Genomic DNA, 21,998 nt, shown 5'->3' on the forward strand with positions numbered 1-21,998 from the left:
TAAAATGAACCCTATTTCACAAGCTATTATTTCCTAATTATGATACACCTCTCAATTTTTGTAACTTCTAAAATTATTTTAACATTAAAACTTGTTGGTGGTTAACATGTTTTCTGGGGGAAATTGTGTAGAAGTCATATTTTCTTTCAAATTCAATCCCTCTCAAAAGTGTCAGCAAGTGTCTTTGCGTGCAAGACTTTTATAATGCATAACATTAAGCTTTGATGAATAGCTTCCAAACTTTTTACCCCTTTAACGTGACGCATATCCTGTTCAATTCGACTACAAAGCAAACAAAAATGTCAGAAGACAAAAAGAAAACAAGATGCAATAACCGGTTTGCATAAGTTGTGAAATTTTGTTGATGTAATTACGGCAGTTAGTAATGAACACGTCCTTCATTACTAATGCAAAGAGCAACTTTGCATTAATTCATTGTGTGCGTTAGCTGAGGCTCTTGGATGAGATCGTATCTTGTTGACCTTCCTTCAGAAAGCCTGACTTGCTGCTCTGCAGGTAGCTCTCTCTCTCTCTCTCCGTCTCTCAGAGGGACGTCTTCCTCGTGTCCGACGCGGACCGATGAAGCTTCCCGCTGACATTTCGGTGGCCGGCCTGATAAGTCGCCTCGCTTTGCTGCTCGTTCTACACGATGAACAAGAGGAAAACATCAAGCACGCTGAATGATGAGCAGCTGAGATCAGATGAGACAGAAAGCATGCGACAGGGTGGTGACTTTCTAAAAGCATGCAAACAGCAAAGCTTTTAGTGACCTGACGGTTTGGACGTTTTAAGGGCTTCTTAAACTGTCTGAGTGTGGCTTCTTTGACTGGTTTTGCAGAAACAGAAATCACTGAAGATTATGGACTAAAAATCAGACTGCTATCCTTCTTTCGTACAATGAAATTGCTTTGTATAGAAGAGATGTGATTTAGGAAAGTAGGATTAATTGTATTACTCCGGGGAGTCGAAGATGAATGGTGTGAGTGGCTAAAACTGCTGGTAGGTTAAAGGATCTTCTGTAAGAGAGAAAAATGTTCAATGAATCAGTTTTGATAGTAAAATGTTGCTGTTAACCACAAAACCTCAGATGAAAAGAAAGCAGGAAAATCATGTCTTCAACCCATATTGAAAAACTCATCAAGGTTGCTGGAACAGACTTTAATAAGTTAGTTAACTCATTTCAGTTACTTTGGACAGTTTTAAGCAGTGTTTATTTTATGAAGTTTTTCTTTTTTAAAGATGGCAAAAAGAAAAAACTGTTACTCCTTCTAATTCTTCTTTTATTGCAGCAGCATTACCATCTTCTGCAGAACATTTTGGTAAAAACATGACCTTCAGATTGAGAACATTTTAAAAAATCTTCTAAACAATTACAGGCACCACAGACATGGCCGTGGTATTCTGTAACTTACCTGCTGTAAAATTATTATTTTATATCAGAAATTGAAACCAAACCCACTGACAAAGATGATTTCAGGCATAGAAAACAAATAAAAAAAACCTCACAGCTCTGACCAAATAGTGCGTTAGCTGATTCAACATTTTAAATCTCTACACCTTTATGTGACGTGTAATTAGTTGCTATTATCTTAACTATGCAGAGCTTGTGTTATAACACAGCAGCTGGCCTGATTACTGCAGGCTTGTTGTTTCAATCCCACAGGCTGTTTATTCTTTCAACACAGAAGATGCTCATTTTTTTCTAAATCCTGGGTCACCCTGTAGATTTCACCAAACACAAATGCAGAGATAAAACAACAACATATTCCACCGATACACATACAAAGTATATATATAATAATACTAGATTAGCTTTTCCTGTCCAGCTTTAGCAGAGTTCATAGAGTGCCTATTTTTAAACCTCTAATTTCCTGTTTTTTAAACTAAACCCACACTGGATGATTTGCATGCCTTTTATGAATTATTTAAATGTTGCTGAGATAAAAAGAGGTTGCAAAGATAACCAGTGGAGGCAGTAAGACTTCATTGTCTCCATAATTTAAGATATTAGCATATTAGTCATGTGACACAGCAGACCTGAGTAAGCGCATGTTAATACAGGGTAAGTGGGTTTTTATCCAGGGTAAAAAGGCTTAGGAGGGTCACCTTTCCTGTGACACATAGAATTACCTTTTGTGTACCGATGGACGTCAGCTAATCTTCTTTAAGAGTCAAAATCAAGCAACGTGCAGCTCGCCGGTCAGAGAGCAACCTGCCCCTTTCTGGACACGGCAGATTTTTGAATAATACGTTTTCCATATAAATTCAAAAAAGATGCCACTCCCACACTGATTGCAATTTTTAACAAATTGATGCTGTGTTTTATGAAAACCTCTATTGGCTTCAAACAAGGCAAACTTATTTAATAGTTGATAAGACAAACCACAATATCCAACCACAGCATCATGTGCAGTTGGGAAAGAAATTTGGATACTTCATATTTTATATTTTTGCCTTAATAAGATGTTTTATTAATAAGATGTTTGAGATGTTTCCAGATTCTGCTCCAACTCCCAGAAGCATCTCGGTGGGATCAAGATCTGGACTTTGACTGGGTTCAGGGTTTTCATTTCTTGGTTTTTAACCAGTTCTTGGTGGTTTTACTGGAATGTTTTTGGTCATTGTTCTGTTCCGGGTCCAGTTCCGGTTTAGCTTAAACATTTTCAAAGATCTCTGCTGAATTCATGATGACTTCCTGATTGCGAGCCGACCTGGACTTTCTGCAGCCAGACATCCCAAAACGTGACTCTTCTACCTGTGGGCTTCTTTTATTCCTCCAGTAATTTATTAGGTTTATGTTAGACATCTCCACTGTTCTTGTGATCAGATAGTTCAAATTTAGACTCATCTGTCCAAAGAATATAACTCCTGAACTCCTGGTCTTCATCGCTCTCTGAGTTGATCTGGTCTGGAAACATGGGCTCTATGTAACCGTGCAGTGGCTGCTGCAGGCTTCATGGATACATGTTTGGGGTTTTGGTAACTCCCTGTAGCATCTTGCAGCCTGCTTTCACGGTAAACTTTCTCGGTTGGCCAGAACTGGGCATATTGGCAGTTCATGGCCAATTCTGGGGCTTGCAGATGTCAAATATTCTCTTCATGTGTGCTACATGTGTATCATTTTAATTGTGGGAATGCCCTGATTTATTCCTCACCAGAATTTTTTATTTATTTATTTATTTAAATATTACTAAAGTGTTGTTTTTTTTCTTTTACTTTTTGAAAATTGATATGAAAGATATCAATTTTATCCTTCAGGAATATATTACAAACATATTCACATTGTTTGAATTCAACTAAACTAAACTAAAACTTGCACAGAGATGCTTCTTTCATGACAACCACGTCTGCTCATGCGTCCCAGTGGACATACCTCTCTACTGCCAGGCAGCGGGACGACATAAATCACTAACTTTGTCCTCTTTTGTTTTGTCTGTTTTTCCTCCATCAGAGATTGATGCAGTACCTTGCCTCCAGAAACACGCTCTTCAACCTCAACAACTTTCTAGATAAGGCTGCACTACAAGGTGATTTAATGCCATTTGACTGTTTGTAGACTCAGCAGTGCTGTATGTCTGACAAAACAGCTTTCTGTCGGACTCTCCCTGGCTCTGTTTCACCATCAATACGCCAGTATTCAGAGGCGATTTCAAAAGATCTGGGGCTGAAAAAGGAGCTCTTTGTTTGATACAGGAAGGTGCTGAATTTAGCTGAAAGCTGAAACAATGCCCAATGTGTGATTACATAGTCAGAAGCTAAAACAGAAAGTGAATAAGTCTAAAGCAGAAAAAAGCAAGAGCTGGTTTTACAGGTGAAGTAGAAGACGGTGCAAAAATGAAAATAAGAAGGTATTATGGGACGTCAATAAGATGTAATCTGTCTCTAATGCTTTTCTCTCCAGGATACAACATGTCAACCTTCATCAGACGTTACAGCCGATACCTGAATGAAAAATCCATGTCTTATAGACTAGCCGCAGTGGACTTTACCAAGATGAAAAGAGGGTACGCCTCCTGCACAAACAAGCTGATGGCGCACGCAGCTTTCTCTTTTGTTCACCATTTCTGTGTGTGTGTGTGTGTGTGTGTGTGTGTGTGTGTGTGTGTGTGTGTGTGTGTGTGTGCGTGTGTGTGTGTTTCAGGGCTGAGGGTGTAATGCGCACCATGAACACAGAGAAGCTGATCAAGACTTTGCCCATCATACAGAACCAGCTGGACGCACTGCTAGATTTTCAGGTTTGTGAACTGCGGCTCGTGGAAACATCCCCAGCCCTTCATCTTTTTCACATCCTGTCGCATTAAAATCATAAGCCTGAAGTGTAATTTGCATTTGTATTCAACCTCTCTGAGTGTGAATACTTTGATTTTCCTTCCTCCTGTTCTACAGCCAAACTCCAACGAACTGACCAATGGCGTGATCAACACAGCGTTCATGCTGCTGTTCAAGGACTCCATACGGTTGTTTGCTGCTTACAACGAGGGAGTCATCAACATGTTGGGTAAGTCAACAACACAATGAAACACACAATTCATTTAGTTTGACAAGATTCTTCTTAGCCAATCGATTTATTTGCAACTTTCATCTAAAATTCAATTCAAACCTTTGATTAAGAGCGTTATTATACAACATTTTGCATATACGTTGTAAACAACTCCCATTTCCTCTCCACTTTTTCCCCCCAAAAAATAGCTATTATTTATTTTGTGACATTAAAAGTAGTTATTTTTATCACTGATGCCAACCCTGTAATTTACACCCCCAGCTTAGCTTAGTTCCTTAATCCTTTTTTTTCCAACTAATAGTTCAATATTATATAAGTCTATAAGATCATACATACTTTTTCAGTTAATATTTGAAAAAGTATATATGATCCCTATATATAATTTTAAAGAATGAGATTGTAGCTTTTTTCCTCTTGTATTAAACTAAAGTTAAACAATAAAAATAATCCTAAAACCACACTTTGAAAGTTCTCTGTTATGTTTTCTCAATTTGGCCATTCTTGTTAGTTATCGTCACCATGTGTTTTGAATATTTTATGGCATTTATTTGGCTTTCAGAGTGATTTATTTGAATTTTATGGCAGACCAGCAAAAAGTAGTGCAGAATTATAAAGTGGAAAGAAACAGATACATGGTTCTCTAAATGTTGCAGAGAAAAATCTGAAAAGTGTGTCCTACATTTCCATTGAGCCCCTTTGACTTTGACAGCACAAATCAAGGACATTCAAATCCCTACCATGATAATAATGATTATCACTGGTGTTTTAGATGAGCAACATTTTCGATCTCTAGATGTTGAAAACTAGTGGGTGTGATTGTAGCTACAGGTGGTTCTACAAAGTATCGACTCAGAGCACAACACGTCTTTTCAGATCTTCATTTGTGCAAAAAGCTGAAAACCATGAGCCATTTTCAATTCACTTCACAATTATATAGCCCACTGTCTGAAAACGTAAACCCAATAAAATATGAAGTGTTGCTTGATAAAACATGAAAGGTTCTGTACTGTGTCTATAACCGGGCGGTGATGGCTGCCTTCTTCTTTTTTTGTGTGTGTGTGTTTTTTTTTTTTGTCTGTCTGACAGAGAAATACTTTGACATGAAGAAGAATCAGTGCAAAGAGGCGTTGGAGATCTACAAAAACTTCCTGAATAGGATGACAAAACTGTCCGAGTTCCTCAAAGTGGCTGAGGTACCGTTTGTTTATGCTGCTCTGTGCTAACCTGGAGACGATGGGAACATCGGTTTGGAGCAAACCTCAGCAGCCCCTCTCATCTGGATTTCTATAAATCCACCAAATGTGCTTTTTTGTTTTGTTTTGTTTTGTTTTACATCTTCTCCCATGACAAAACTTAAAAAATTAAATTGTCCAGAAAACACAGCATAAAACTGTTGAGATTTGTTCCAGACTTCTGTCACCCCCAAGAGTCTGATCTGCGGTCAATATTTACTCAAACGGACCGCAGATCAGCGTCTTAGGGGCTTCTCTCTTACTCAATTCTCAAATCTCTTTCTGCATCTAGATATTCTCCTGTTTCTCACAGTCTCCCTTGCCCTGAACTGGGAATTGGGTGTCACCAAGACAGACATTAATGGTTGAGTCTTAGTCCCTCAGAGGGCCACTCATGTACAGCTTTCCAACTGAGGGACCCCTTGTGTGCTGCCTGCTCACATGCCTGCACTGCATGCACAAGCAAGCTCTTTTCTATCACTATCTCTGTCCCTTATTCCTCCTCCTAGTAAAAAAAAATAAAAAATATCTTTTGTATTTGATGGCTGTTATCCAGTGAGCAGCTTGTGCCAGACTTCACAGTGAATATAAATAGTTTTATCCTCTGCAGACTGCGTAGCACTTCGCCATGCGTCATCTTCAAAGGCTTTCTCACTGCTTGATTTCGTTCCCATTTGGAAGAAGGTTTGGGGTGCAGCCGCTTGATCCAAAGAAAAAAAGAGAGAAAGAAAGAAGGAATATAAAAAAAAAGCAAACTAACGTTGACTTTAAGGACCCATTCATTTTATCTGTCTAACAAAATGTGTTTGTCTGTTTTGTGTGTCATCCGTGTCCCTCCCCCTTTCCTTCTGTTCAAAGTCAACATTAGTTGAGTGTCTTCCTTTTTGGATGTTTTGACCTGTTGTCCTCCCTCTCTCTCCGCTCCGCCTGTTCAGTCAGTCGATGTGCTCCGCATTCATTTCCAACCAGTCTCCAGATTTCAGTGTGTGTGCGTGCTCATGTATGTACTCTGTATATGTACAGTTTATGTATATATAGGTGTTTGTGTGTGTGTGTGCACGTGCCCTCCTCCCTTCCTCCTCCGTTGTCTTTTGTTTGTTTTCTTTTCCAGCCACTGCATGAAGTAATGAATGCTTGGGTTTGATTCTTCTTTCTCCCTCCTCCTCCTCCTCTTCCTCCTTCACGTGCCTCTTCCCTTTTCTTTTTCCAACTCTATGGTCTGTTGGGTTTTGTTTTTGGTTTATTTCTTGTTTCAGTACGACATTTGGTTTATTTTCATTTTGCCTCCCTCCTCCCTCCCCTCCCCCTTCCCTTTTTTGTGACACAGCGAGTTGGGATAGATCAGGGCGACAGCCCCGATCTCACACAGGTCAGTCTACATCTCATCTCAGTCAGTCAATCAACCAGCCAGTCAACTAGTTTATAAATCCGTCCAGTGAGTCTCATAATGCTTCATTCTTTAAGCTCCCGTTCCCTACTCACCCTACAGACCTCCCCACACTGCAGCTGCCCCGTCTTCTTCCTCTCTTCTTCACTCTCCTTGAATCCTTTGCTTTGCCTCTCTTTCAGTTTGAGTCTAGAATAGAGAGGAGACAATAAACATAAACCTGCAGTAGCTTTGAAGCAATATTTTATTTCTGCAATTGTTACCTGAGGGATTTCATGTTTTTTATTTTTTCTTATCTGAATCATTTCAGAACAAATTTTGCTCAGAGGTAAGATTTTTGTAAAAGAATTTAAGCAGCGGGGTAATGACATTTTTTAGCGTGTGAAGATTTAGTTTAGATGGTTATGACAGGATCATACAGTGCCTTGCAGAAGCATTAACACTTTAACATTTTGTCACGTTATAACAAACTTTTGTCCATTTTATTTTGATTCTATGTGGCAGACCAACACAAAGCACATAATTGTGAAGTGACAGGAAAAGGAAACATCCGAAAACTGCGCCCCTCTTCCACTGATGCTACAAAAGACATCTAGTGCAGCTGCAGTTTTAATTAAAACAAATCAGATATTCTGCAAAAGCCTCAGAGGTTTGTTAGATAACTTTGGGTAAGAATCAGAATCAGGTCAGACTGAAGGTTGTGGAGAAGTTTAATGCAGATAGTTTATTTTAAAGTCAATATTCTGAGCTCTAAGCATCTTGCAGCAATGAAAGAAGCTGTGCAGGTTTCCACAACCCATGTGGAGGAAATGTGTGCAAAAAAGCTTAACCATAATACATAAAACATGCATTTCTTCAGCAGGGACATGGAAGTTGTTCAGGGTTTCTGGGAACATTGGTGGGATACTATACAGGAAAATCCAGTTTGAGGTTCAAAAAGACTTGAGATTAAAGCAGGACAGCAAAACATAGAGACAGAGCTGCAGTGTAATTAATTATGTTCATTTTTGGTCCAGTCAACAGACAAGAATGTGAAGCAAGACTTTAAATTTGATGCTCATAGACAAAGTCGCATTTTCCAGATTTGTATTTGTAGAAAACCCATTGAATCCTGCGTTCGTCTGCCACATAAAATACCAAAGAAAAGAGGTTGGAGTTTGTGGCTTCAACACCACAAAACATGAAAAAGTTCAAGCAGCAGGAATACTTTGCAAGGCATTGTAGAGTTTGTCACTTTTTTTTTCATTAGTCTTTTCAATGTAAAATTCAAGACCTCTCTATTTATTAAAGGCTTATTATGCAAACAGGGTAACTGAACTGTGAACACGAGCTTTGTCCCAATGAGAGCACAGCTCAGAACATTTTGTTCACAAAAATATTTAGGTCCCTTTTCCTTAGCTGTGGGGAGAGCAGCGAATGGTTTTTAATTAATTAGGTTTCTGCAAATATGACTTGGATAGGTGTACATAATGCCATCATAAGTACTGCATAACATCCTGAAGGACTCCAACGCAGCAGCTTCTTTTCAGTGGACGCATATTTGGTTGTTTACATTTTGACAAAATCAAGTAAAAAAAAAAACTGAAAAGGGTTTATTAAAAAACAAAAAAAACTTGTAGTGCTTATGAAGACCTTATATGCCCTTATTCAACAACATAGTGGACCGTGCCTTTTACTGAGCTGTAGTTATGTCTGTTTTGTTTTTAAACTTTTAGCATATTCTAGATTTCTCTGACAAAGGATATGCAGAAATGGCATTTTACTCTCTTTCCCCCTTTGAAATAAGTATATGAGAAGACTTTTCTTTGCCTGTTGTGTCTGCGCTGTTTCTGTGATGCTGAAATGTAAAGCTCTGCGTGAGAACTATGGTATCACATGTGGTCCAAATAAACTCATTCATCATTTTATTTGCTTTCCAGTTAAGAGTGCTGGCCAGCTGCTCAATGTGCATACCTGGTTTTTCATCAGATCTTTACATTTGATGGAGTTAACTGTCTTGGTTTCCAGAAATTTACTTTCTTCTGATTATTTGACTAATTGACTAAAGTCTCCAAAACAAATGAATCATGCATTGACAGGGCTTTGAGCCCAGAAATGGAGTCCATGAGTTAACTCTTTTGGGTGGTGATTTTCCGCGTGGGTGTAAGTGTGTCTGTGTGTGTGTGGGGGTGTGCGTGCGTGTGTGTGTGTGTGTGTGTGTGCTTTCGAGGGCATATGTGGACTGCTGGCCTCTGCATGGGCTCATTAGATGGTTCAGAGACGAGTCCGTTGAGTTTCTTCTCTGAAGCCGTTCAGCGACGACGCTCTGCTCTGTCCCGATTTTGTCAGTCCTGCTGCGGACTTGCTTGCATGATCCAACAGCTAATGTGTGCATGCCGGTCAACCAAACCTGATGAAACCAAATGCAAAAGCAGAACAAACACGCTGTCGTAGAGTAGCACATGAATCTGAGGTCGGTGTTTAATTTCGCTGCTGCTTTTTATGTGTATGAGAGATACAATTGAGGAGATGGGGTGGTGAAAGAGAGCTTTTTACCCCACTTTGTCTTCCTGGCTGTGATTCTAATGTTTTCTCCTTAACTGCATATACCCCTCCCTCCCTCGCCCTTCTCAGGCTCCCAGCTCCCTCCTGGAGGCTTTGGAGCAGCATCTCGCTTCTCTGGAGGGCAGGAAGCTCAAAGACCTGTCTACTGCCAGCAGGTATGATCAAATGGGGAATAAAACAAGTCAGGTCTCCTACACCAGCCACTTTGTCTTACTTTAAATCTATCTTTGATGCTGCTACTGCTCTGCTAAACCTACTACCTCCGCTATTTGCTTGGTCTGTTGGTCTGCAACTAGAAATGGTGCAATCAACAGGATTTCAAACAAGGGCAGTGACTGTACTTGTTTCAAAATCAACAACTGAACAAGAGCAAACTGATCTAGTTGGAAATCTATATCCAAACATAATCAGTTTTAATGTTTTATTAATTTAGAAAAGGAAAACTTGATGGAATTTATTAAAGATTTTCTGATTTTTTTATAGGAAAAACAGCTTTCACAATCAACCTGGCTCTATGTGAGAAAACTTAACTCCTTTAGGTTAAGTTGGAAATTTATTGGGATTCACCAAGTTCAGTTCAGTTAGATTGGAATCACCCAGATTCAATCATTTCTTTTGTGTTCATCTCTTCTGTCTGACAACATGAAGCAGTGGTGAACTTCACTGGCGTTCCCTTTAAAGTTTAACATTAAAGTTTAAAGACTTTGCTGAATTTAGGACTGCAATTAAGTCTAAAACTCATAAAATCACTGGCAGATTTAGATTTAAAATGATTGTCATTTGACCAAGAAGTTTGGTTATGTGATGAAATTAGACAAAGTTAACAAAACAACATCAAATGAGTATCAATTTTGAAAAATAAAAAACAATCAAACCTTAATTCATTTGTTTTATTTGCTGTGGCATTTCAACAGGTTATCTTTGGGGACAAACTCAAACTCTTTGCATTTAGAAGACTTTATTACCATTGCCAAAATATTTAGCTCTCGGTGCAAATATTCAATCAGATTCTATTCATAGACTACAAAATGCTAATATTACTACCAATCATAAGAATCTATTGGTCTGATTAAAATATGTCTTAAGATGAATTTTTTTTTTTATCTTAACTGTTTAGAGCACAAAACAATCTAATCAGAACAGACAGAAACACAGTTAGCTTAAATTAAACTTTAAAGCAGTTTAATTCAGTTTTCAATTCAGGAGAATCAAGCAAAATATGAATATATTAGAGCTGCACAGTGGCGCAGTTGGTAGAGCTGTTGCCTTGCAGCAAGAAGGTTCTGGGTTCAATTCCCAGCCCCGGTCTTTCTGCATGGAGTTAGCATGTTCTGAGTTTTCTCCAGGTACTCTGGTTTCCTCCCACAGTCCAAAAACATGACTGTCAGGTTAATTGGCCTGTCTAAATTGCCCCTAGGTGTGTGTGTGCATGGTTGTGTGTCTCTGTGTTGCCCTGTGACAGAATGGCGACCTGTCCAGGGTGACCCCACCTCTCACCCAGAACATTAGCTGGAGATCGGCACCAGCAACCCTCCTGACCCCACTAAGGGACAAGGGTGTCAAGAAAATGGATGGATGGATGAATATATTACTAATTTTCCAATTAACCAGATTTACAGTTATTGTTTTATACGGTATGAATGAATTAATGTAGGGTTTTGAGAATATAGCACTTCCTTTCATTCCTTTTCTGTACAGGTCTAGTGATTTTTATGTGGTAATATTTATGTATTTTGAAATGTTTTCATCTCAGTACATTTTATTCTGTTTGTGCTTCACTACTTCAATGTATGATTTAGTCATGTTTGGGAAAATGCATTTTAAATAACGTCTAACGCAATAAATTAAAATGGCATTGATCTGGCCCAACGAGACATCGTCACTGTTGTTGTTCATTCAGCCTGCAGGAAATATGTTAATTATTTACATCTCAAATATGTATCACCAGACTTAATTCTCTCTGCAGAACGTGAGGAGTTGAGCCACACGCCTCCACAGCTCTTCCACCTAATCTTACTGAACCCAATCCATTCTGGAGGAAAAGCTCTGAATTGCACACCCTGTGCAAAGATTTGTCTGTATTAGTGATTGATAATGGCTGATACCACTAATGTCTGATGGCAATCTATTACACTCATCAATGGTTTTTGAGCCATTTGAGATAATCAGCAGCTGATGCAGTGAAATAACCGCTGATGCCGCTTTTCACAGTGGTATTGCAAATTTATTGGCCTCATCAACTGGCTGACCCCACAATAAATGCAATTAAAGGACTCATCTGTCCTTTAATTGCATTTATTGTTAACATAATTGCACTTGGCTGCAAAAATTTTGTGGTCTTTAGCAGATAGAAGGAAAGTTACAAAATTAGTTCTGTGTGAGTCTTGGTAAAAGATCAAGGCAACATGAAGCGATTAAGCATGGCTTCTTTTTAAACAAGGAGGGTAAATAATGTATCTCACTACCAGATCCAGCACCTTGTCCAGCACAGTGTCGTCTCTCTCCAGCGCCAGTATCTCTCTCAGCCGCATGGATGACAAGACAGAGGACAACCGGCTGCAGCAGCACAAGGTGAGACCTTGACAGTCCACCTTAAATGCACATTTTGATGACACCTTTCTGCAGCTAAAATGAGTGAAAACGATGCATGATTACAGCACAATGAGATTGTGTGCATAGATTTTGTTGGTGTTTTAGGAAAAAAATCCTCCTAAAATGTGAGTGAACTGTGAAGAAATCCATACGTCAAGTCTCTTTGTGCTCCACAGTGTTGTTGGAGTTGAATAGGCTTGTGCATTAATTCTGCAGTGCAATGAAATAAACTGCCTGTCTGGCCGCCAGCCCGTGACATAAAGAGGTGCACAGTGAATAGAAAGAAAGGGAGAGTGTAAATAAGGCAGTTTTGCAGCACTTTCTTTCTTCAAATAAAACCATGAGGTCATAATTTTTCAAGTGATAAATCTTAATATTTTAACAAGCAGGACACAAATATTTAAAAAAACATGCATAATTTTCTGCTGCTTTCCATGCAGGACGACGGTCACAAAGTGATCGACATTCAGACGCCCACTGTTTCACCCAGCGCCCAGTCGGTGGGCAGTGCCAACAGCAGCGGCGGGGCCACGGATATCTTCTCAAACTCTCCCAGTGTACCCATCAATAACCAGTGAGTCCAACTTCATCTTGCCCTCTTACCATAATTCAGACTGCCCAGCCTCCGTTGTAAATTACATTAAAAGCCTGAGATGTAAATCTTCCCTTTTCTTTGTTTTTAGTGTGCCAAACCTGACCAGTGAGCTGTTCACCCTGCAGCCCAGCTTCACCCCCATCCAGACCACACACACTGTGCCCAACAACAACAATGCCTGGGGAGGTAGGACCGCACAAACAGCCAAACTCTTACAAACATGTAGCAGAGAATGCTGTTGAAGGCAGAGTAAAGAACACAAGACCTATAAATATTGAAATAAGAAGAAACACTTTCTGTTCTTCAGAGCAGATCAACTACACTGCTCAAAAAAATAAAGGGAACACTTTAACATTTAAGTGAACACTGAAGTGTTCCCTTTATTTTTTTGAGCAGTATATTTTAAAACACACTTTTGGGCAACTGAAAATCCTTTTAGCCTTGCCTCTCTTAAAATCAGATTTGAATACCATTTATGGATGATGTGACTTCTGGATCTACAATGTGCAATGAAGCATTGTTAAATGTCTGTTTGCATGTCTCAGAGCAAAAATTTGATATATTGCCAGAATTTTAGTGTTCCAAACTATAGTTTTAGTCACAAGCAGTCATTTATTTCTCACTAATGTGAATTTCAGTCAGACTGGTTCCATCAAAGCACTTTTCTCCACCTCCATTAGATGCCCGTTTGTTAGGTCTCCATCCTGCTGCTCCCAGACATTTATATCCTTCTACTCACTTGATGAATCACATAACAATGTTTATTTTATTAACCAAAATTCAAGCTAGCCACTTTGCTTTCCTTACTTTTCTTTTAGGCAGACATTGTGTTATGTTTGCTTTCTCATTCGTTATCGTTCTGCAAACCTTTGGTTGCATTCTCACCTGCTCTGCTCTTGTTTTTGCACTTTTAGACTATTTTAAAACATATTTCTTGATTTTGGTCTTGATAGTTTACATGTAGCTAATATGAGCCACAAGCCTGAACACAAATGAACATGCAACATTGTAAAATTGTGCCTTTTAGTTTCCCATTTGCTTAAAGATCAACAATAACCAGATATACAGGGAACCTAACTGACATTAGCCTCATGCTTTGTATTCTTTTGCTCTCTTTTTCATTTTTTTGACGTCAGGAGACCTGCTAAAGCCGTCCCCACCAACTCAGATTCACAGTCCTGGAGCTCCGCTGCACTCTGGTAAAATGTTGCCCAATGATTTGGACGCTTCATTAGCAAACTTGGTTGGAAGTAAGTAAAATCAGTCATTGCTGCTACCATGTTTTCTTCTCTAGTTGCTCCTCTTCAGAGATGTAATTTGTGTTTCTTCTCTTAGACCTACAGTTTGGAGGCACACCGGCTAAAAAGTGAGTGAGCTAACCTGTAACCAAAAGGTTTTCAGTACATCTCAATGATTAGAGAATCATTATATAAATGTTTATTTCTGTAACTAACTTCTCAAAGTAAAATTCAAATTTGATTAATTTGCAGAGTACCATATTTCAAGTTTGTTTCTTTCACTTTTACTGATTATTGCTTACAGCTAGTGAAAACCTAATATATTTCTTTATATAAGAAAAAATATTTTTTTTAATACAACAATTTGGGCCTACAGATTTTTGAGTCCATGCAGTGCACAGTAAGTACCATCACTTATTTTCTCCTTTTGTATGAATTACTGCATCAGTGCGGTGTAACATGGAGAGAATCAGCCTGTGGCTCAGTTTTTTGACTAAAGCCCTTCAGCTCTTCTGCATTGTTGGCTCATTGCTGCATTTAGGGCACCAATGATGGAGGCCATAATATAACATGAAGTCTATTACTGGATGGGTTTGCATTAACTGTAACCCATAGTCATCAAAATCATCTTAAATAAATATTTGAAACATACTTAATGAATCTATATGATATCTGAGTTTGACTTTTTTAATTGATTAACTTTCCAATGACATTGTGATGTTTTGAAATTAATTGTTTGCATGTAAATTGCTGTTCTGTGTGTGTTTCTGCATCAGGCCCGAGTTCCAGTGGAGCCAGCTGGTGGAGAAGAAACCCACCGGAGGGAGCGGCTGGCAGTCAAAGACGATGTGCACCAACACCAACTGGACTCACGCGACCCATCCCATGGCGCCTGCACCCATGCCCGTCCCTCAGATGGTAACCAGAGCTTCGTTCACTTTCGCTCATTGTTCTCAAATTTCACCTTGGTGATTTTATCTGAAGATGCTCAGCAAGACAGAACTAGTCAGGCAGTAATTATGTGTTGGTTTCGTTACCATCAATTTCTGCAAAATCAACCAGCATGAATTAGGGAGGGCGTATGAACATATCTAGATTAGTATGTCTATACATTCCAAGCTTTGAAAAAAAAAACATGAAATGTCAATATAACAGAATTTATAGCAACAGCTGCAGCGTAAGTTTAGTTTTTCTCCATGTTTAAAAACAGATATGAAATTGTGATACTCTTAAATGACGACACAATTTAAAAAAAAAAGGTTAGCAGTTCAAACTAATTTTGATTGGACTGAGGACAAAAATAGGTCTTTTGTTTGTAAAGGTTAGAGAGCCCCAATCCAGAGTCTTTAGTTTGGCTTTATGATTGTTTTGCATGTTTCCAATGAGCCAAACTGTTAAACTTATTTATCAAGAACTTTAAATCACCCCTGGGACTTTTGTTTTTTGCATTTTCATTGCAAAAGAGAACCGTGCACTTACTTAATCAGTGTCCATAAAAAACATTAGCTACAGCTAGTATAACGCAGTTTTAACGCTGCAACATTAGTTATTGCTTCTACTTAATTAAACATGGTTTTATCTTTAGAGACATCAGTACCGCTGCATTGGAAGAGGCAGCAACAGTAAAACAGTAAAATCAGACCAATAAAGCATCAATCTGAAATTCTTAATCACAGAAGTTACAATCTAAAACATCAACAAGAAGTAGAAACTGCAATAGTAATCAATTTTCAAAGATAAAAACTGACTTTCAGCAGTTATATGATGATTGATGTCTCTCTCACATCATCTTCACTCTGTAAAACTCACAGAGCGTCACACTCTACCAACTTCTGTGAAGGTGCAAATGGATTTTTAGATCAATTTCACCAACCCAGATTTACTTTCACTCACATTTACTAGAGAAAAAGAAACAAAAGAGACATTAAAGTTACATTTTGAAACAGGGTTATAATTACCGCAAATTCAGAGAAAATGTGCAACATTAGCAGATGTTTAGTAAATTAAATCAGACATGATGTTACAAAACTCAACTTTTTTTTTTTACATTTAAATGATTCAAGTTGTGGCTTATTTTTATTTGTGCCTCAGAACATAAATGCTTTAAAACAATCAGTCACAAAAAGTTTTTATCACCAAAATGTTACTTTTCAAAGGTTTTACTCCGCCTGCCTCCACAGACGTTGAGTCTTTGATTTAAAATCCTCCAACAGAAAAAAAGCAGCTGTGGAGGAGTTTAAACTGACACTATGATGCTAGAAAACTTACTCACTCAAAACTGTTTCAGATTATCCACTCTGTTTTTTAGTGTTTCAAATCCATGCCATAATAAAACTTTAATTTGAATGGGCAATAAAAGTTTCCACACGGCTAATATTTCTGCTTAAGTTTAGTCTTTTAAATATTGTGACACAGGAAAATAAATATTACAGGTACACAGTAAGTCTTAAAAATAAATTTTATTTGACTGCATTACTAATATTTCATTTAATGATACACACTGAACAGTCCCAACCATCTGCGTACTTGAGTAAGTATTACCACTTTTTCTTAATATGATATAAGTAGCAGAAATTACTTCTCGACAGAGTCTTGAACCATCAAGGACACCATCACTTATCCATCTTTGGCCTTTGTGCGTCAAGTTATTATCTCCCTGTCTTTTCCTTTCAATCTGGCTTCATCTTCATAATTTTTGGACCGGATAGGCTCTTTACTCAAACTGCTCGTTTTGTAAGGAAATGGTTCAGAAAGTCTGAGGCAAGACTTGAATACAAAGTGGAAGTGATTTTATCATGAGTAATGGACAGCGGTCTGGTTTCTGCACTTTTGGACATTTTAAGAAGTGACACAAGTTTAGCTTTGAGCACAAAAGCCAGAATTCAACATTTTCTCTTGTTTTTCTCTCTAACTCAACAGAATGGGATGATCTATACAGGATATGTAAGTTTAATCAATACATCAACCTCGTCTTACTGTTGTTTTCCTTTATTCCTGATTTTAATGATGACTTTTCTTCTAGTGAAAACCTGACATTTAAGATGAGAGTATTACACTCATGAAGCATTTTTTAATAAAAAAAAAATATCAATATCTGCTAAATACTATTTTCAAAAGTTGCTTTTAATCTGACTAAAGAGCTTAATCAGAAAGCATATTGTATTTTTTATATGAATGTAGAGTTGTAGAACTATTACCTGCATTGATTTTTTAATGTTTCCCCCTGCAGGCTCCAGCACCAGTGGCTTTTCCTATGACGACACCCCAAGTGCCTGTGTATGGAATGGTACAGTATAACTGCGAACCTTGTAGAAATAACATGTTCTTAAAAAAATCAAATACTAAACCTCTTGTCAACCCACTTGTTGTCGCCTGTACTTTAACCAGCTCCCTCCTCAGATGAGTCATCAAATGGGGGGCATTCCCATGATACCCCCACAGCCTGTCATGTACAACCAGCCTGTCCTGAGACCCACCAATCCCTTTGGACCCATCCCGGGTACACAGGTAACACAGACACAGAAACACCAGTGCAATGATGTTAATGCAACATAATCCACCAACTACTGAGACACAAAGCTCTGCAGTCTCTGAGGCTGCAGAGAAAAAAATGATGTAGGGAGAAGACTCGTCTAGATAATGTCAAAAAATGCTTTGCATATGTTTAGCTACTTTAGAGTCCCTGAAATATTCACTTGTAGGAATTTAACATCATCCAAAGCATATCTAGAAATGTCCTCTGACACAAAAATTTAAACTCTGCCTCTCATGTAAAAAAGAACAAATTTGAAAACATATTCTAGCCTTACAAAGGGCATTGAGTTCACGTATAATGTTGCAGTAACGATGTTGTTTGCAGGTGTTTTAAGGTTTCAAAGGTGCAAGAAATGTGCTGTTTTTACAGTTTGAGGCTACATTATGATATAATTGTATCAAAATCATTTCAGTATCATGAAATATACTGTCATAAGTCTCCCAAATATCAATCTAGATTAGTTTTTTTTTTCACTATGAGGAAGCATCCTAATGCATGTAAACATACAACACGTGGTTGTAAATGGACGTAGGGGTTCACTAAATAACAATATGAACAATTATTACATTAATTTACATGTTAAATTAAAGTAATCAGATCATGAATATATGTTGATGTTGTATTCCTTGCTTGTATGACAAAAATTTTGATTTATTCAAGCTCCTGAAAAACCAAGAACTGTGATGCATTATTATAATGATGCAATAACAGGTGCAGCACTTATGGGAACTAATGACTAAATGTTTAGAAATGTGTTATATTACACATTTTCCTGGCACTGCAGCAAGGAATGTGTTTATCGATATCAATAGTTGCCTGAAAGCCTGATGAGGTGTTTTGTTGGACTGAATTACTCTCATTTCTCCTCTTTGCCTTCTGCAGATGCATTTCATGTAGAGATGATGTTGTAACCATAGCAGCAAAGCTGAAAGAGAAGAGGCAAGAGAAAGATGGAAAAGAAAGAGCTGATGGCAAACACATATACAGAACCAAATCCAGTGCAGGAAGAAGAAAGAACGGCGAGGGGATTGGAGGACCAGAGCGGAGGATTAATAGAAGATGAAATGCTGATGTCAATTTATTGTCACTTCACCCTCTATTCTCCATGTGGCTACTGATTTGTCTGTCTTTAGCCCAGTACAACCATGGAGCATCGGAGCCTCCTCATCAGTTCAGCCCAGCTTATCTTTGTTTGGCCTCTTCTAATGGCAATCACAGCCTATGCTGAGATAGCAGAGACTGACAGCTATACGGAGGTTCTTCACCTTCTCCTGAGCCACCCCTCCTGTTAATAACCAGTATGAAAACTTACCCACATCTCTCCCTACCCAACATCTGAGTCAAACCTGGAGGGCAAACATCTCTTTCTCTGATTCGATCATTTGCTGGCACTTTACTCAATGTGAACTTTTGCCAAGGGTGTGTTTCTGCGTAGATGATTCTAGCATCTTGTTAAGATTGGTTCCTGATTGCTTGTCACCATCATTTGAAATCACAAGTGATTTGAATGCTTGCGGGTGTTAGCTTTTTTTCTACATTTCAGTGAGCAGCATCTTTGATCATTTGTTCTTAAATGCGTAAAACAATGATTTTTTGGGTATGCCTGTGTGGTTGTAAATGGACGTAGCTCTTTAGAGTCTGAACTTTGTGTGTGTGTGTGTGTAAATTATCTTTTGGTACCTGATGTCATGACTGTGTTGCCGGGTGCCAATGTGTTACTGCACTGGAACTAACCGATGAAAGCACTGAGCCAGACCCAGCTATTGCATTTGGATGTAAACAGACCTCTCATACTAACTTTGCTACGTGGGGACTTACTGTACACACTGTTTCCTTCTTTGTTTCCCCTTCTGCAACTGTGCGATATTGTGAAACCTCATTAACTGTCTTTTTTCACACCTTTAGTCTGTTTAGAAGCTTTCTTCAACACTGTAATTTGTTTGTCCATGTTTTCTCTGTATAGAATTATTTTTCATTTTTCCTGCTTGTTTTTTAACCTTCTCTTGTATACCTGTACTGCTCTAATAGTGAAACATAGAAGGGGATTTTCAGTCTAACCAGTCAGAAATTGTTTAATTTTCTCTGTCTCCTAAATTAGTTACACTTTAAGTCTTGTTCACCTCAGAAAAACTGGATTTGGGGTAAGCACTTCAGTCTTTGTGCATCCTTTACCGAGAAGACTTGGGTTCATGAAGTCTTATCGTATACAAACAGGACAGCTTAAGATCGTTGCGAGAAGTCCGGTGAACACCCAACCATCAGAAAGCGGCCGAGGGTAATGCCCTGCCAACGCCTGCAGTGATGGCGCACAGATCAATCCAGACAGCCCGAGACGAGGAGCCTTAATGAGGCATTAAACGCTAATGTGGATTTTCTGGCAGATCCAAGGTCAAGACAGACACAGTCTGATGATATATATATACATATATTTATAGCACAAACCTTCGAAGAAGGAACAATGCTCTGCTGCACAAAAACCTTAAAATCATTGCTGGGATGTACAGTGAAAAGGGGCAATAATCGATTGGGGGTGAAGTCGTTTTCTATTGATTGTGTCTGTTCTATGTACATGTACTTTGTGTGTTTGTGTGCACATGCCTTCGCATAGAGATTAACAGGGTCATGTTCCTCGGTTAGAGATGGAGGGTCTCTAAGCGAGATGGTAGTGTGTACTAACTTAGCATTGAGTGTTCTTGTGACAGTGTCTGAGTCTGTACAACACATCAGCTGTAGGTGGATTGTTCGCCTGCTGAGTACAGTCAAACTGAGCTCTTCAGACGGCGGGTTATTTCTAACCAAATCTTCAGAGAAGACCAAAAGTACGTTAGTGTACTGTGATTAAAGGTTAAAAATGAACCGATACCAGGCTCCCTGCACCTAAGACTCTACTACCAGCAGAGACTTGTGTTAGAAATCATCACCAAGCAGACATATGTTGTGAGGTTTCACCTATTTGACGAGTTCAGCTGTTGTTACACTCCTCCATCATTCTTGTTCCAGTGGTTTGTCCTTCTTCTTCAGCTGAAAGCTTTATTCAGTGAGTTATTCAGCTCCACAACTCAACCCACCCTGGGATCTGACTGTTACCGTGTCCCCACTGTATATAGGTAATGCTGTTCATGTGTTTTTAGCCGTGCTCTCTCTGTGAACGTGATCAAAGCCCCCATTGGATGACTTACTGTATGTTGGACAATTTATTGCTGTATCTGTGTTTGAATGGTTGTATTTTTGAAGGTGTCATCATCCAGGGATGGGCGGGTGGGCTTGGGTCGATGTTTGTGCTCTTTGTGTCCATCTCAAGGTGGAAGAGGGTGGGTGGGAGGGGTCAGGGGTAAACTATCACAACTGGTCAATACCAAGAGTGTCTTCATTGAAAAAAAGAGGACAGGACGGGGTCTGTCCTCTTTGAAACAGGAACATTTTTTGCACCAAAGTCATCATCAAAGCGCAGCTTCTTATCCAAGGTCACTAAGGATGGATGATATCAGAACTCCAAGGATTTTTTTTTCTTTTCGGTTTGGTTCTTTTATTTTCTAAAGACAAACGAAACTGTCTCTTTTGCATGATTATGTGTCGTCTTTTTATTGGCTTGTGTGCCCGGTAAAAGCATGACCATAGTGTGAACTCACTCTTACCGGTGTGTTTGGAAAATGAACTTCCTCATTGAGACTTCTCTTTTTTTAAACTTACCTCTTGACATTCATCATCAGCTGTTTTACGATGTAGGGTCTGTAACTGTTTGAAGGTTGCCTCGCATGGATCAATGCAACTTGCAAGTAACCCATCAAACTTCAAACCCAGTTACCACGACTGCATCTCTAAAACGCCATGGATGTCAATGCCGGTTGCCACCTAACTAGCTAGACATTGCAGTCTTGTAAAAATTGCTCTTTATTAAAGCGTTGCTATTTTCAATACGTGTGTTTGAATGCTCGCTCCTTTTTCATATCAAGCCAGCAGTATCTTGGGAGGTTTGTGGTTCAAAGTACTGTAACACGTGTTTGGTCTGGTTCACGTTGTGTGGTGTTTCAAAGTGTTTGGGTGTCGTCCTGTCTACCATCGAATACCAAAATCCCAGTCATCTTCCACAATGCAGTGGTTTCCAGAAATCATTCACTGGAAGCTTTCAGTTTGCTTTTAATAATGAAGACAAAGCAAATCAGGAAAATAGCATTAACTATTGAGTTTAACATCGTTTCGTTCAGCAGACTTTTTTTTAGCTATAGGAAATAACATCTTAAAAGATTGCTGGCCAACTTTTTGGACATTTCAGGGTTTGTTTTTTAGCAATTTTTCTTGGAGAGCATCTTTACCCTCTCCTTTACTCTTCAGATAGTTTCAAATTCAAGTCAGGACTTTGACTGGGCCACTCAA

At 38.8% G+C, this 21,998-nt stretch overlaps 1 protein-coding gene across 4 annotated transcripts in view; it reads left to right on the top strand.

Annotated features, from left to right (window-relative positions):
- The window catches only part of LOC103475391 (phosphatidylinositol-binding clathrin assembly protein-like), a 31,949-nt gene extending 10,410 nt beyond the window's left edge, over positions 1 to 21,539 (top strand). Inside the window, exons 3-20 of one of the 4 annotated variants that reach the window (XM_081615234.1) lie at positions 3,452 to 3,527; positions 3,902 to 4,004; positions 4,142 to 4,235; positions 4,387 to 4,498; positions 5,588 to 5,694; positions 7,061 to 7,102; positions 9,734 to 9,819; positions 12,133 to 12,235; positions 12,697 to 12,830; positions 12,940 to 13,037; positions 13,988 to 14,101; positions 14,187 to 14,217; positions 14,466 to 14,489; positions 14,866 to 15,007; positions 17,009 to 17,032; positions 17,319 to 17,375; positions 17,477 to 17,596; positions 18,507 to 21,539. In XM_081615234.1, the coding sequence (XP_081471360.1) occupies positions 3,452 to 3,527; positions 3,902 to 4,004; positions 4,142 to 4,235; positions 4,387 to 4,498; positions 5,588 to 5,694; positions 7,061 to 7,102; positions 9,734 to 9,819; positions 12,133 to 12,235; positions 12,697 to 12,830; positions 12,940 to 13,037; positions 13,988 to 14,101; positions 14,187 to 14,217; positions 14,466 to 14,489; positions 14,866 to 15,007; positions 17,009 to 17,032; positions 17,319 to 17,375; positions 17,477 to 17,596; positions 18,507 to 18,521 (1,482 nt within the window). In that variant the 3' untranslated portion in view covers positions 18,522 to 21,539. The remainder of the gene's footprint in view (positions 1 to 3,451; positions 3,528 to 3,901; positions 4,005 to 4,141; positions 4,236 to 4,386; positions 4,499 to 5,587; positions 5,695 to 7,060; positions 7,103 to 9,733; positions 9,820 to 12,132; positions 12,236 to 12,696; positions 12,831 to 12,939; positions 13,038 to 13,987; positions 14,102 to 14,186; positions 14,218 to 14,465; positions 14,490 to 14,865; positions 15,008 to 17,008; positions 17,033 to 17,318; positions 17,376 to 17,476; positions 17,597 to 18,506) is intronic. The other 3 variants (XM_081615236.1, XM_081615235.1, XM_081615237.1) reach the window with 3 other exon arrangements.
- Positions 21,540 to 21,998: the final 459 nt, after the last annotated feature.

This window comes from Poecilia reticulata, chromosome 14 (genome assembly GCF_904066995.2).
Source record: "Poecilia reticulata chromosome 14, P_reticulata-male-v2, whole genome shotgun sequence".
Classification (NCBI taxonomy): domain Eukaryota; kingdom Metazoa; phylum Chordata; class Actinopteri; order Cyprinodontiformes; family Poeciliidae; genus Poecilia; species Poecilia reticulata.